The sequence below is a fragment of the Nannobrachium achirus genome (assembly GCF_963921795.1).
Source record: "Nannobrachium achirus genome assembly, chromosome: 20".
Lineage (NCBI taxonomy): Eukaryota > Metazoa > Chordata > Actinopteri > Myctophiformes > Myctophidae > Nannobrachium > Nannobrachium achirus.
Window position 1 is genome coordinate 30,728,113 of NC_137827.1, and position 15,919 is coordinate 30,744,031.

Sequence of the window (15,919 nt, forward strand, 5' to 3'; positions counted from 1 at the left end):
TCAAGCAAGCCGCTCACTTTACAATGTAGCTGAGATCACAAACATTCCGGGAAGAGCAGGGATCTTCAGAGAGGTATGGATTTCATTTGAATGTGTAAATATATACACATTGTTCAGAATCTCTTTTTGTGCTTCCTTGCTATTGTAAAGACTTATAACTTATACCCAATAACAAAATTGATGGTCTGTATTCTTGCTGCTCATTTCCTGGTTTCTGCAAAGTCATTTGAAAACCTTTGGATTGAAAACCACACAGGGTTCTGCTTTTACTGTACCTTACGGAATTAAAACAGAGAATCATCTCAGCATGTCTACAATGACTTTGAGGCCTTTCACGCAAGCGTGTGTCTATGAAAAGCAAGCAGCCCCAAAAGAGAAGGACAGATGCAGCATCCAGTGCCTCGAGTGCTGTGAGCGGAATCTCTACGTAGGAATGAAAGACTCAACGGTGCAACATCTGATCCTTCCCATCAGCACGAATAGAGACCTGGACCTCAGCCAGAACAGAACCAGGGAAGGCAGGGGGAGAAAACTAGGCTCCAGCAGCGTTCCGGTGACCAGGCTAAGGACAGTACCAGTTCTGAACCACCTGCTGGTTCTGTGGGACCGGTCGCTCATCGCCCTCAACATGTTCTCCCTGGAGCCCGTTCCCAACCTGAAGAAGATCCAGCACGTGTCGTTGTTTGAGGTGGGCAGGTCGTCACCCTCGGCCCAGCCAGGGCCGGATGTAAGCTCTAGTAGTAGGTGGGGCGAGAGGAAATGCCAGGGGGGCAACCTTTTTAGGGGGTCATAACGCCAGAAATGCATAAAAACCTATGCATTTTGGCACACTTATACCAATGACACACCATGCTGTGTACAGTACAAGTCACAGAACTTAAGAAATAAAATACACAAAAAAGTAAAAAAACAACAAAAAAAACAACAACAAAAGGTTAAAGAAATGATAAATAATGTGATAGACAAAAGGCAGACATGTTACTGGTGTGATAGCTATATAAACTGATGTGATTGACAAAGATGAATGCAAATGATACTATAAACTGATATAGATATAGATTGATACACTGATATGACACTAGATGGATGATAAATATGATACTGGATAGATTGATACACTGATATGAGACTAGATGGATGATAGATATGATACTGGATAGATTGAGACACTGAGATGACACTAGATGGATGATAGATATGATACTGGATGGATAGATTGATATGACACTAGATAGGATAGATAGACAGACAGACAGACATGACACTAGACAGACAATGACATTGTCATTATTTCCTCCAAATTTGCGACAAGGAAAACAAAAGCACGCATCTAGCTTCACTGAATATTCCAGCCATGGTCTTCCACGGTACCAGCCCGGGCTGAATGCGCGTGCCGTCTTGCCAACACAAGAATAGCGGGCTGTGATGGTGCTGTTGTGCTTAAGCCAGTGCTGTTAGCAGCGGCCACTGCTGCGTCGTGTACGGCGAAGCTTTCAGGCTGTGTTGCGGTGGTTGTGGAACTCAATGGATCGGGTCGAGGAGCAGCAGGTCTACCCTCCTGCGTGCTGCTATCGGCGGCCGCTGCTGCGTTGCGAACGGCGACGCTTTCAGCTTGTGTTGCCGTGCTTGTGGAAGGGTTTGGGTCGGGTCGAGGAGCAGCAGCTCTACCTCCTGCTCCCTGTGTGCTGTTATCGGCGGCCGCTGCTGCGTTGCGGACGGCGACGCTTTCAGCTTGTTGCCGTGCTTGTGGAACTCAATTGGGGGTTAGGGTTTGGGTCGGGTTGAGGAGCAGCTGTACCCCGAGTCGACGACGGCTCGGAGCCTGCCTCTGGACTGACTGGAGCCGTAGCAGCAGTGCTACTCGCGTCGCGAGGTTTAGAAACCAGAAATCGACGCATATTGACCGAAAGAGCCAGAGAAAGAGAACAGAAGTTAAAGTGAAACAAGCTGCAAGCACAACTAAAAAACAAACTGTTCCTTCTCTCGATTAGTTCCTTAATGCGCTGGACAAAACTGAAGTTAGTTGGCAACCAGAAGTGGTGCGTGTACTTGTCTGTCGAGACGAGACTGACTGCTGTTCCCTCCTACGCATTCAACGCATATCGGGGGCGGAGCTGCTGGCCTGGCTGGAACATTATTATTTGTTTTACTTATTTTGAGGTGCAGAGAGGGAGAGAGATGGCATTGGCGATCGGAGTTTTTAAAATGTATATATAATGAAATGGTGTTGGTTAATGGTTTTGGTGGTGCGACAGCTGTAGCATAATATAAAAAAAATATATATATATATATATATATATATATATATATATATATATATATATATATATATATATATATATATATATTATTTTTTATTTTTTCATGCCATCTTGTTTGGTGGGGCAGACAGGGCATTTAGGGGGGCAATGCCCCCCCTTGCCTATGGGGAGATCCGGCCCTGGGCCCAGCGCTCGGTATGTGTGGAGATGGTGAGCACGTCCAGCAGGAGAAAGGTGGCCAGGATTCACGTGGTGGGCGTGGACAGGTGGGATGTGGTGAAGGAGGTCCAGCTCCTCCAGGACCCGCTGGCCCTGGCTGTGGATGGCACTAGTCTGTGCCTGGCTACAAACGACAGGTACCCAGTGGTGTCAAATAACTAAGTACATTTACTTATGCACCGTACTTACTGTAATTACAATTTTGAGGTATCTGTACTTTCCAACCTTTTGGAGTATTTCCAATTTCCAGTATTTTTACTTCTACTCCACTACATCTCAGATCCAAATATTGTACTTTTACTCCACTACATTTATTTGTAGTTGCTTAGTTATACTTTGCAAAAACATACATTAAATACTTTAGCCCTATTTTATACCGTGGCTATTTGAAAATAGCCGATCTACAAGCTCACATGTAGATCGCGACGCGTTGTGAGCCTGTAGATCTGCTATTTTCAAACATTTTCTACTTTTTGGTACTTTAAGTACATTTTGATGCCAATACTTTTGTACTTTTACTCAAGTAAATTTTTAGTTCCTGACTTTAACTTGTAACAGAGTACTTCTACATTGCAGTATTGATATACTATTACTTAAGTAAAGCATGTGAGTACTTTTTCCACCACTGCAGGTACCTGCTCCATGATTATGAGACTGAGAACAGCACGGAGCTCTTCCCCCACAATCATAACAGGCAGAATGTCATCGTTGCCGTGGCAGAGAGAGGGGAATTCCTGCTGAACGGGCCCGGATCCTTAGGTAAGAGATGTCACAATGTTTACAGCACATGCCGTGCTGCAGGCAACTCGTTCTCAAGGTGTTTCTACTTTAAAAATATGTTGGCAAATGGTGACAAATATTTTCTTATAGGGGTTCCTGGCTGGCTTGCAATCTTTTCAATTGGGGGTCCGTTGCACATACATTGAACACACATACGTTGACATGAACATATTCGTGAACTCTGCTGTAGGCCATACTCTCCATAGCCCTGTCCCGTTTTTGAAAGTGTCTGGGCAACATGTATTGGGAATTATGCCTCATAACACATCACATACTGTATATCCATCTGGCTAGGGGATATTAGTTTTGTAGATATATCATTCCTCTGTCCTCTCTTCCCTCAGGGATGTTTGTGATGGAGACGGGGATATGCCAGCGCCCTCCCCTACCGTGGCCCGAGGAGGTACTGGCAGCGGGAGTGTGTTTTCCTTACATCCTGGCCCTGCAGCCCCAAGCTCTGTCTGTCTACAGCGTGTTGGATCAGGGGCTCAAACAGACTGTGTGTGTGAATGGGGCCAGGGGCCTACGCACCACGCCAGGTACACTGCTGCCATATGATATATGAGCTGGTGGAAGGGACCCCGTACACGCAGTGCTCAGCTTCCCTTCTACTCTGATTCTGGCTGCCTAATTCATCCTCTGTCACACGACAATGCTGCTTGCCAAAAATAACAAGTCTTCGAATTAAAATCGGTTATCTTCAGTAAACCAGCACGTCATAATCATGAAGTATAATATTGCCATTTGCACCTTATCAAGGACTTTTCCAAGGATTTTGGAATCTTATACAGTATTATTACATAATCATGGCAGACTGCAAAACCAACCAACTGCCAAATTTGTATTTATTTAGCTATGTATTTGTTTGTTTGTTTCCTTAATTAGGCATTTTTTGGGGGGGGTTACTTTCACCTTTTGCATGGACTAAACTGCCTGGTCCATTAAGTAATTCAATAATGTTCTAATTAATTATAAGGAAAAAAGTTAGAATCCCCAGTGGTGCATCCAGCTTTGTCAGGCGTCTATATCTATTCAAATAATTGGCCTGTGTTCGGGGGAGGGAAGCCGGGCGGGGACGGTGATATTGGTCATTGCACATACTCCTACGGGCTGGGGCGGCACCTGTCAGCAGGGATTGTTGGGCGAAGGCCTTACGTCCGGACAGGTGAGTCAGTAGGATACAACAGCAGTGATCACAGAAATGTGTGTGGTATAAGAATTATTTGGCATAACGACAAATCATTGGCTACCCTAAATGTATAAAAATAAAAATAAAGAGAGAGAAAGAAAAAATTTATTAACGTTCTCTTATCTATCTCCAAAATATCCTTTCTGTTTCAGATGGTGTGTTGGTGTTCACAGACAGAGCCATATTTAGCCTGTCTCTAGTGCCGTTAGAGGAGCAGATCCAGGTTCTGGTAAAACATGAGAGGGTGGAGGAGGCCTTGGTGTTGCTGGATGGAGTTCAAAACCATCTTCTACCAGGCTCATACAAGGTAGAATGCAGCCAAGCTGCTGGGGGGGGGGCTTTCATTGCGTCTAAAAATGAGAACAACTTGGTGTCTCAATGTACTACCTCATATAAATAAATGAAAAGATGCACAGCAGGAAGTAAACATGAAAACTAGGTCTCAAACATTCATTTTACTGTACTTCCTCCCAGGGGTTGTTAAAATACAATTCTGAGGGGAAACTAGATGAAGCACATTATTAATCTATCATTTCCCTTGCCTGCATCAACAGAAAGGGACACATTATGCACCTATGATGCTGCTGTTACACCAGCTCAGATGTGTGCGCTTTAGTGTGACCGTAAGCTCTGATGTGTTGATAATATGCACAATGCACATTTGACAAAACCTTACATTACTTTGCCATGTATAATGCCACATTCATATTCCATCTCTGTAGGATACAATTAAACATGACGAGCAGGTGGAATATATGCTGTTGTGAGCTGCTTTGGTACTGTAGGTGTTGTGTGTTATTCTCTGGTATGGCGAGCACATCTGAGAACAACAGATGGTGTCTGAGATTTGTTTCAATCTGTGAGGTGGTTCAGGTTACGGGTCAGAGGTTGAGCTGAGGACACTTGAATTAAAATCCTCATGACTCATGACTCATTATTCATTCATTATGCTTTGTCTGCCCATGCAGTAAAAGCTTTTTTGGTGTAGCATTTGGATTGTCAGGATCAGACGTATTGCCCTCGAGATTTAAACGCCACCACAAAAGCTTGTGTCCTCTCAATTTGAGTTCAAATATTCATGCTTTCAAAAAATATATAATCTACTTTTCCTAAATGTGTCCAGTCAGAGAAATCTTTTTCACTTGGCAGGAGCTGCATAAGACGATCACTTGCATGGCTGGATTTGCTCAGTTTTACCAGGAGGCTTTCTCAGAAGCCAAGGATCTTTTCATGTAAGAGTAAAATCCTTGTGCATGTCATTCTGTAATATCCGTTTCACATTGTGGTTTAGTCATTTTCTTTTATGGAATGACAGTTCATAGCAATAACCGTCTTGAACACTATCAATTCCAAGTATTAACACAGATGAAAAAAAAATTGCATTTTTGAGCAGTAAAGGTGAGCTGGACCCCAGAGAAATCATTAGCCTCTACCCAGGCATGGAGTCAAGTCTTTGTGAGGCCTTTCAGTCCCAGCTGGTCCAATGGAGCAAAGCCAGGGACCTCCACATGCTACAACAAGAGGACAGTACCACATTTCATCATTACCTGGGTTTCCTAGGTGATTTTCTCAAGGCAGTTAGAGGGACTGAGCAAGTCCTACTGTGCAGTGAGGAGGTGGATTGCGCCCTCTTGTGGCTATACACAGAGCAGGGAGACAATGAGAACCTGGGGCAATTTGTGGCATTGCCCAATGCCTGCAGACTGGACTACTGCATTCCTGTTCTAGAACAGCATAAGAGGTCAGAATAAATGTTGTATTATTTGTAATACTGAGGATTAAGTGCTTCTCAAATGACAGAAAAAGCTTTCTTTCAATGAAGAGGTTCCTTTTAGTTTCATCATATGTGATGATGTGATGATGTATATACATTTATTGAGTAAAAATGTGTGTTACTTTTGATGTCTGCTAAATTATGGACTTTCTCATCTCCAGATTTTTTGTACTAGGCTTACTCTATCAGAGCCACAGGCAGCAACCCAATGCAATCAAGGTAAGTTCTCAGTCAAGATGATTTTTCTTGCTTGCTTTACTTATTGAAAACGTACTTATTGGTAAATGGCCCATTTATATATAGTGCCTTTATCCAAGGCGCTTTACAATGATTGTGCATCACACACATTCATACACCGATGGCGGAGGAAACCATGCAAGGAAGGCACCAACCTGCTCATCAGGAACAATTAGGGGTTCAGCGTCTTGCTCAAGGATACTTCGACACTAACTGTGGGGGAGGAAACTTTTGCTTCCCAATTGGCCACTCTACCCCTGAGCCACTGCCGCCCCGGCCCCATTGTACTGTATGTTGTATTAAAATGTATACTGTATGTTGTGTAGTTAACAGAGCTTTGCTATATTTCTACAGACGTGGGCAAAGATTGCAGAAGGCCACTATGATGACAACACATGTGCAAATGTGTATGAGCACATAGTGTATACTCTCAGTCAAATCAAAGACAGAGATGTGGTGTGGATGTTTGCAGAATGGGCACTGCAGAGAAACCAAAAGGTGGCTCATTTTATTTTATGCTCTCAGCTCAACTGCAGAGGGCAGAGTTTCACAATATAAATTGATGCATAATTCCAACCTGAATTTCAGAACTAAATGAATTCTAATTTACCTTACTGTCAATCAGTTATGAAAAAGTAAAAACAAAATTCTGTTTAATTTTTAGGTCATGTTATTTGTCGCTTGACTGATATAGATTTTCCTTTAACCAAAAAAAAAAAAAAGCTAGGAGCTCAGATTTTCACCAGGCGTCATCCAGATGATCAAGACACATTTGAGAGAGAAGACGTCCTCACGTTCCTGGAGGCCTACCCACTGGCAATGATTCTGTATCTTGAGTTCTTGATTCATGACTTGAGCAGTGAGGTTGGTACCACAGATTCTCTATGTAATGGACTCTTACCAACAATACACTGAGTAACGAAAGTACATCTTACTGTATACCCTGATCTGCCCCAAGGAGGAAAGACATCACAACGTTCTGGCCCTGGCATATGTCACCCAGATATCTCAAGTCATGCATAAGGAAGATGCAACCATTTCAGATGTTGGGGCAACTAGAGAGAAACTGCAGCAGCTGCTATGGAACTCATTATTTTATGATGTTTCTACTGTATATGGTTTGTGAACATAGTACCAAACATTGTACCTGATTTATGAAAGAAATTCATCTCCCTTTCGAAGGTGAATCAAGTCCCTGGTTGAACATTTTACAGCCTGGATTGTGTTTGATAGGTTGAATAATAACATGATGAGTAGCTTGCAAGCTATTTCAGACATAGCTGAGGGAGTTAACTGCCACACACCAATATCTGGGTTATTTAAAGGAGTAGTTCACCCTCAAAATGACTTTTTTTCTATTGATTAGTCACACCATGGAGACTTGAGTTCAATAATATCATTTTGTATTTGTCGCATTCATAAGACAAAAATGTTAGTAAATTTACCCCCATTGATTCTGGATGGGGACTCAAATGCATGGGCCTGCATGGGGACCCAAATACAAGGCCCTGGATGGGGACCCAAATACAAGGCCCTGGATGGGGACCCGAATGAATTTGAGTGAGAATCAATAGGAGTAAATGTACTTGACCCTTGACCCTAAATTTACCCCCATTGATTCTGACCCAAATGCTTTTGGGTCCCCACCAGGGCTTTATTTGGGTCCAGATCCAGCAGGCCCATGCATTTGGGTCCCCATCCATAATCAATGGGGGTAAATTTACTATAATATATACATATATATTTTTGTCTTAGGAATGCAACGAATACAAAAAAATATTATTGAACTCAAGTCTCCATGGAGCGACTAATCAATAGGAAAGAAATACATTTTGGGGGTGAACTACTCCTTTAAATGTGAAGTGTCAGGCAGCTGACCACCTCATTCCACTCACCTCTTGCTGTCACATACCACGCCACCTCCACCTATAGGCTCTGTTTCCCCTGTGGGATTTGTGACATATCTCCCAGCTCAAATGATTGTCTTCTAATTGTTCTTGAGTTAATGATACTTATGGAAGATTTGAACACAGCATTTTTGGTAATTGTGCCCTTCATATCATTTCTCATCACAGAGCAAATCGAACCAACAGCTCTCCACATGGAGAAAGCCATCCTTCTGGGTAAGGCAGGTGAACATTCACTGGCTCTACAGGTCCTAGTTGATCAGGAGAGAGACCCCCATGCTGCAGAGGTCTACTGCCACAGGGCTGCCCAGGGCCAGAGTACAGAACGCAGGCAGACCCTGCTGCTCACCCTGCTTAACATTTACCTGAGCGCCAAGGACATGGCCTCTGCTGCCGTAGATCTGCTGAACAACAACCCTCAGGTCTTTGCTCCGGAGACAGTTATCCAGTTCCTGCCTGACTCCTGGTCAGTCCAGCTGGTCTCACAGTTCCTTCTAGGGTCCCTCAGGGAGACCTTCCACAAGAGAAGGATGGGAGGAGTGCAGAGGGGTTTGGCCCAAGCCGAGCTTCTCAGACACAAAGCCATTTGGGTATGTTTTAATTATTTCCCCTACTTCTTCTTCTCCTTCTGTATTGTTGTTTGTTCCCTGTTTCTGAACATGTTGTCACTTCCCATCTCCCCTTCAGACCCAGGCCTCAAAAACGATGGTGAGAGTGGACACGGGTCATGTGTGTATGGTATGTCAGAAGCACTTCATGGAGCCACAGTTTGTCTGTAACCTGAAGGGAGAGCTGATCCACAGAAAATGCCATGGCTGCACAGAGTCATAGAGACTGAAGTCCCAACGACTGATCCCTTGTGTTGTGTTGTGTTGTGTTGTGCTGTATTTGTGTGTGTGTGTGTGTGTGTGTGTGTGTGTGTGTGTGTGTGTGTGCGTGCGTGCGTGCGTGCGTGCGTGCGTGCGTGCGTGCGTGCGTGCGTGCGTGCGTGTCAACGTCACTGAACATTGTGTCATGTCTATATTGGGCCAGATAAGTGCTACTTAACCAATAATTATACTGCATTAAAGCACATCATCCATGCACATGCAGTACAAAGACTCAATTCACAGGCTGTGGACTAGACACGTTCCCTAATTGGAAAAAGAAAATATATTGTGTAAATAACTGGTTTCGAAAAGCAGAAAAGCAAGCGATGCACTTTTTTCAGGGCGGCATGTCTGAGCCATTTCCTTGAACACTGTATAGACAGCAGTAGCTATAAAGTGAACATGTGCGGGGGACACTCAGGGGCAACGATGAGACGTGGGTTTTTATATGGAAACCACAACTGGTCAACCTGCGGACCAGAGGGAATTTGACCATCCTCCCTCGCTGTATATGCACCCCTACCATCATGGTTTCCACCGGCTATGTATATTTGTACGCATGGGGATGGAAATAGGACATCAGTGTCAACAACCGAGTACACGTGAGAGACTTGCATTCAGCCGCCACTTGATGTATTAATATAAATGTATGACTTAAAAGAAATCAGGCTTAAATGAAGAGTCAATATGTTGAAGTGCAAATTAAGACAAGAGTTTCATCTGCCACCATGGTTTAGTTAGTTCATTTCTCTTATAAATTGATTTTTTAAAATAAATCACACAAAATAACATGTCTGTATATGGATTCCTCTGACATGTCACGCACATTATTCCTTATCATTATGGAACCTCAAAGAAGTGTACAGCAAATAATAACACACCACCCCAGTCGATTCAGAAGTACTGTATGGAAATCCTGTTGTAAATAAACTTAAACACATGTAATTAGGTCAGATGTAGGGACACCAGACACAAGACGTAATTGTCTATTTCTGTTTCAATTCAGTCATTAAGGCTAACCATAACTGCACGTAATTCTTTATGCTGATACATTTTTGGAAGAGTTAAGGAGACGCCTTGGGAACTGGAACAGTAGACTGAGTTGTGCATCAGGCTGCAAGTGTTTTTGGCCTAGAGTGAGTGAATAATTGTGTTCTAGACATGCAGTGAATGAGTGAATTATCACCTTACTTGTATGCATGAGCCTGGTCAGAATACGTTTAGAACATAATTTGGAAAGTACATAGGAAAGTACAGGAAAGACTAAGATATTATTAATTATATATTTTTCCCCCCTTACGTTTCTTGTTGTGTATACGTTTGCTCTTTCATTATTACTATTACTATTATTAATGCTGCTGTCTAAGTAGCCAAACTAAAATAAACAGTCTACCGTACCTATATACAAGACATAACAATAAAGACTACCTTGTAAGCTTGTAACCTCGTAACGTGACAAAGCAATAACTTTGTCCTACATTTTAATAGATAAGGAATGATAAATGAATTATACGGTATATGTTCTGAAAGTGGGTGTGACACAGAAAAATCCAGTACACTGCTCTCACTTTTCTTTTGTATCATGTTATATTTTATACTTTGAATGAGTTCCCTCTGGGACTGTCATCACGTCAAAATCCTGACTATTAAATTAACACTGAGGATCTTACTGTGTGTGCTGACCTGCTGTGAAGGCTTGGCACTCTGTGAGTGGCTAAACACTGGGCCGTGCCTGATGACCATTGACCACTGGGTGGACCCGACATTGGGTAGAATCACATCCCCGCTGCCCTCCCCTCGCAGATGTCCCCATGGCAGGCTAATGTTGTTTTGAACACTTGTGGCCTTAACAGCCCCCAAAAATGTTTTTCTCATCTTTGATGTTGACCATGGCCGAAAACAGAAACTCAAATAGAGACAAAACACGCGCAGATGGTTCCTCTGGTCAGATGTGGAAGCAACTACTGTAATGTAACTTCCATCTTTGACATAAGCTGACTAAGATATTTAATTCAAAACTGAGGAAATCCTTTTTTCTTTTAGATATGTTTTTGGAATTTTTTGCCTTTATTGATAGGACAGTAAACTAAAATGGGAAGTGACACACAGCAACGTTGGTCGGGATCAGGATTCGAACCAGCGACACGCTGTCAGGCTACACCAAGCCTATGTGCAACCGTATATGCCTGGACCGTTTGGCCCAGGGATGTAGTGGGGGGGTGGGGGAACTCGGGGGTATGGAGTGCTCACACTTCTCTCAAGTCAAGTCAGTTGATATTATATTTTCAGGTCGTTCTGACCCAGCAATTGCTTGAAATAGGCTCGCCAGCCGTGCTGAAATGAGCATGACTAACAGCAGATGGTAATATAAGATTTGAAAATGGATTAATTAATTGGAAATATCAGTTGTGGAGCTATTTTGCATGGGAAGTTTGGCTGATGATCCGGTCATCAAATTATTGGTTGAGAACCACTGGTCTAAGGCTATTTCTGCCCGCCGCGCAGACCCGTTTTAAGCCAGCGAAAACGTTATGTGCGTGCACGCGCGGGGAGTGCCCACACTTCCAAATTTAGCACTACAACACTGGTTAGGCCAGAGGGCACCCCAAAACTGAGGAAATCCTAAAATGAAATTGTCACTGTGCATGCACATGCAAAGGATAAACACAGACACAGACATTCGATACAGATGGTAAACACACTGTATCCATACTCCCCCTATAAAATACCCATTTATGCATTCTAATTTTGTATATGTGTACTACATATGAAGTAGAAATCTGCAGCAGAAAAAGCCATCAGGTTCTGCACATCATGTGGATGTCATGCTCTTGCAATCTGGTGTTCTGTGAGTGGGTAGGCTTGGTCCGGGCAGGCGACAGCTTCCCTGGAGTGCAGCCTTGGATCTCTATAGGGCTCTATCCAGATGGCCATTTCACACACGAGGGAATGGGATGGATGCAAAAATCAACAGCTATGGAAGAAAGTATGGTGGGTATCCAGACATTGGTCTCCCATTATAAATATCCGCACCACCACCACAGGCTCAGCGGAAGAACATTTTCTTCTTGCACTTGTCTAAATTTAAAATGAAGTCGGCTGTCTGGATTGCAGAATGTTACTGTTTACATGTGAAGTTTTAGAATAGCAAGTGAACACTACTTGAGAGAGTTGCACAGAGCTTGGCTGTCTGTTTTTTTTCACAGGTATATAAGCTGAGACTTGTGTTTGTGTTGTTGTTTTTTTGTGTTAAAACTCACCTGTTTGATACTGTGAAAAGAAAATAGTCACTTAATAATATACTTAATTAACCGGCGTGATAAGTCCCCCAAGACCCCCTACTTTTGTCCCTCTACAACAAATCTCTTCGCTGAAAATAGCCGCTTTAAAAGCTCACGTTGCGACACATTGTGGACTTGTAGATCTGCTATCACTAAAAGTTCACCCCAGAATAAAGGCCCATTCCCACTGGGCCAGATAACAGATAAAAAAATCTCTTTCTCCAGATATTTTTCCATTCAAAGTGGATGGTAGATACAGATAAAAAATATATCTGCCACAGATAAAAGAAATATCTGTGGCAGATATTTTTTTAGGATGATACGCTTCATGTGGTTAATCTCTTGTGTGTTATAGGTTAAAAGGCCATTGCGACCGGTGCTAAAAAAAAAGTCACCACTGTACAGTAAGTGCTGTAATTGTAATGCATGCTGTCACAGCATGATTTTCTTATTCCTGTAAGTTGTATACACTGAATGGTATGTTACTGAAAGGGGAAAATGAATGTTCTGACCACAGAATCTGCAATCGGCAGGTAGCTTGATGAGTAAAGCCCATGGAAAAAATAAATGCACAATGCTCTGCTGTGCATTGCCGACATTTATAGAGTCACAGCCACAAATTACTGCATCATGTCCCCTATGACGCATTTTTCAGTCTCTTAGTGGTTGCTGAGAGACAAGGGGAATCTCAATTTGCAGCCCTTTTTGGTAGAAATAATGGTAAGGTAGCAGAAAACCTAAAACGATTGAACTTTCTTTAATTTCTACTTTCCCTGGCATACTGTAGCTAATGCTATAGCTGTAACAGAACATGTATGGGAATAAATAGCAGAAGAGGATGATCAAAACATATCTATTTTTTGACGCTCTCATTTCCATGGCTTTCTTTACCTCTGGTTTTGGCTAAGTGCCACTGGGGGAAATGTGTAGGTGGGCCCACTGAAAGGGGATGACAGTGACCACATACTGTATGTACACTCACCCAGTGATCCGGCACCAAGACATACAGTATGGCATAAAGTCACAATACAATTTCTAGAGCAGAGGTCTTCAACGTTTTCAGGGCAAGGACCCCTTAGTTGAGAGAGAGATGAAGCAGGGATCCCCACAACCTTTTCATAGATTCCATATAGTTTAATCGTTTGACAGCACAATCATCAGTGTATTTTGGATTCATGTCAATTTGTGTTTTCAGATATTTAACCACTTGAGCCGTCATTACCTAATACACTTGACCTTTCACTCTGTACTAAGTCTGCTCTTTTCCCCCTCTACACCAAACCTCTTTGCCGAAAATAGACGATCTACAAGCTCACAATGCCTCGAAGGTTCTCAAATTCAATCTCGGCTCTCCCTGGCAGATTGCGTCGAAGTGCCCTTGAGCAAGACACAAGGAGCAGGTTGACATCCTGCATGGCTGCCTCTGCTGTGTGTGTGTGCGTGTGTGTGTGTGTGTGTGTGTGTGTGTGTGTGTGTGTGTGTGTGTGTGTGTGTGTGTGTGTGTGTGTGTGAGGCAAACGCTGTACATTGCTTTGAGTGGTCAGAACTCTAGAAAAGCACATAGTGTAGGCCTACAGTATGTCCATTATATTATCTTTTGTAAATCTATGCCTGACTGTCATGACGTGTCATTGTCTCCCTGCTTTATTCTTGTGTTCCTTGTTTCTTAGTTATAGTTACTGTGTACCCTTATCTGTTGCTGCTGTCTGTCTTGTCTCACCAATCCTGTGATTTGCCAATGTTTCGCAACTGTGTCCTAGTTGTATCTCTGCGTTCATTGTCAATTTAGTTCACCTGTGTCTAGTTAGTCCTTGTCTATTCATACTCCCCTAACACTTGACTTCACCAGTTTGTTGAATGTAGTCACTGTGTTCAGTATTGTTTTCATTGCATCTTTTCCTAAAGCTTGAGTTCCCAGGGTTAGTTTCCAAGTGATTCCTTAAATTTTCTGTAAAGATCCTCTTGCTTTTGAATCGTCCTGCCTCTGCTTCACTGTCTACGTTTGGGCCCTTGATCCTGCCTTGCACCATGACACTGAAGGTGACTATCTTTTCAATACATTTGCTTGAGTAAATCTCACTGAAATAACCAAAACAGCTTAACAGCTGTGACCTGAAATCAACCATAAAATAAATATTCCTCAGCTATTTAAGTGACATTAGCTTAATGATCTGTAGTCTACCTGGCTAATAATGGTACCATTTTAGATGATGAATGAGTGTTCCGTTTATAGAAAATGGAAAAATAACCCTTCTTGGCGACCAACATGTTTTTCGCAGAAGCTTCAGTGGTTACTTTTATCAGATTGAAAGCCTTACCATGCTCATATATAATGGGCAAATTTCAGGAGGAGAGGAATGTACCTTTCCCAGAGGGTCCGTTTGTGGTTGTCCATCTGGGTCCTGGATCTCGAGACCTATTTGATTTTCAAGTCCATCACCTATAATCTGTGGTTCATTTGGAATTCTGGGAGTAGATCCAAATACTGCTGCTGACTAATGGAAAGCTGGGAAGATATTTGGTCTTAGTAAGGAATATATCTCACAGCTGACCTTATTTGCCAGACTGTTAACTCCATGAGATTGATTGATCTCCCTATAGCCTATACTGTACACATAATGCATCAGTACTCAACATGTGGGCCAGGGTGGTATTGCAACTTTGCAATACCCCCTGTGGTTCACTGTGGTTCACTTTGACATCACAGGTGACATCACAGTGATGAGCTTCAACTTAGCAGTAAGACTCCCTAATCAGGAGATAAGCGACCGTCAGGTCACAGTATACACAAACAGGCCTGTTAGTGGCATGGGTTCCACCCACAACTTTGTACGACAAACAGTTGATGAGTAAAGCCAAATAAAGTTTCGGCCAATCAGAGGAGGGGGCGGGGCAAAGTTAAACCAATTAAGGTGAAGGACTCTTAATGAAGTTAATTGACACCACCCACAAGTGTGTACGACAAACGGTTGATTGTGACTGTCAGGTCGCATTTACTATCAAAACCTCCACCCCACCGCCTGTCTGTCTGTCCGTCAGTCAGTCCGTCCGTCCGTCCGTCCGTCAGTCCGTCAGTCTGTCTGTCACGTCACACTTTTGCCCTGCTCATATCTCCGCAACCGCTGCCCCGATCCATGCCAAATTTTGTACACATACTCCAAATCAATTCACACATGACCCTCTTCTAGCGCCACCATGAGGCCGATTCTTGCAAAACACATTTTTGGACACAGCTCCTACAATGTTTGCCCTAAAATCACGCAAATCGGTACACAGTATGTCTTCACTCATGTCATCAACATGGATCTGTCCCATATAGCGCCACCTTCAGGCCGATTTTTTAAAACACATTTTTGGACACTGCTCCTACAGATTTTGCCCTAAAATCACGCAAATCGCTAC

At 43.0% G+C, this 15,919-nt stretch overlaps 1 protein-coding gene across 1 annotated transcript; it reads left to right on the plus strand.

Moving 5' to 3' along the window:
• LOC308306074 (transforming growth factor-beta receptor-associated protein 1) lies at positions 1-9,890 on the plus strand. The gene is made up of 13 exons (XM_080750975.1): positions 1-727; positions 2,400-2,617; positions 3,112-3,239; positions 3,605-3,799; positions 4,602-4,756; positions 5,599-5,681; positions 5,843-6,190; positions 6,385-6,442; positions 6,815-6,958; positions 7,184-7,324; positions 7,419-7,578; positions 8,536-8,957; positions 9,055-9,890. Exons 1-13 carry the CDS (start codon positions 308-310, stop codon positions 9,196-9,198), a joined length of 2,616 nt encoding a protein of 871 aa, XP_080607101.1. The 5' UTR covers positions 1-307; the 3' UTR covers positions 9,199-9,890.
• Positions 9,891-15,919: the final 6,029 nt, after the last annotated feature.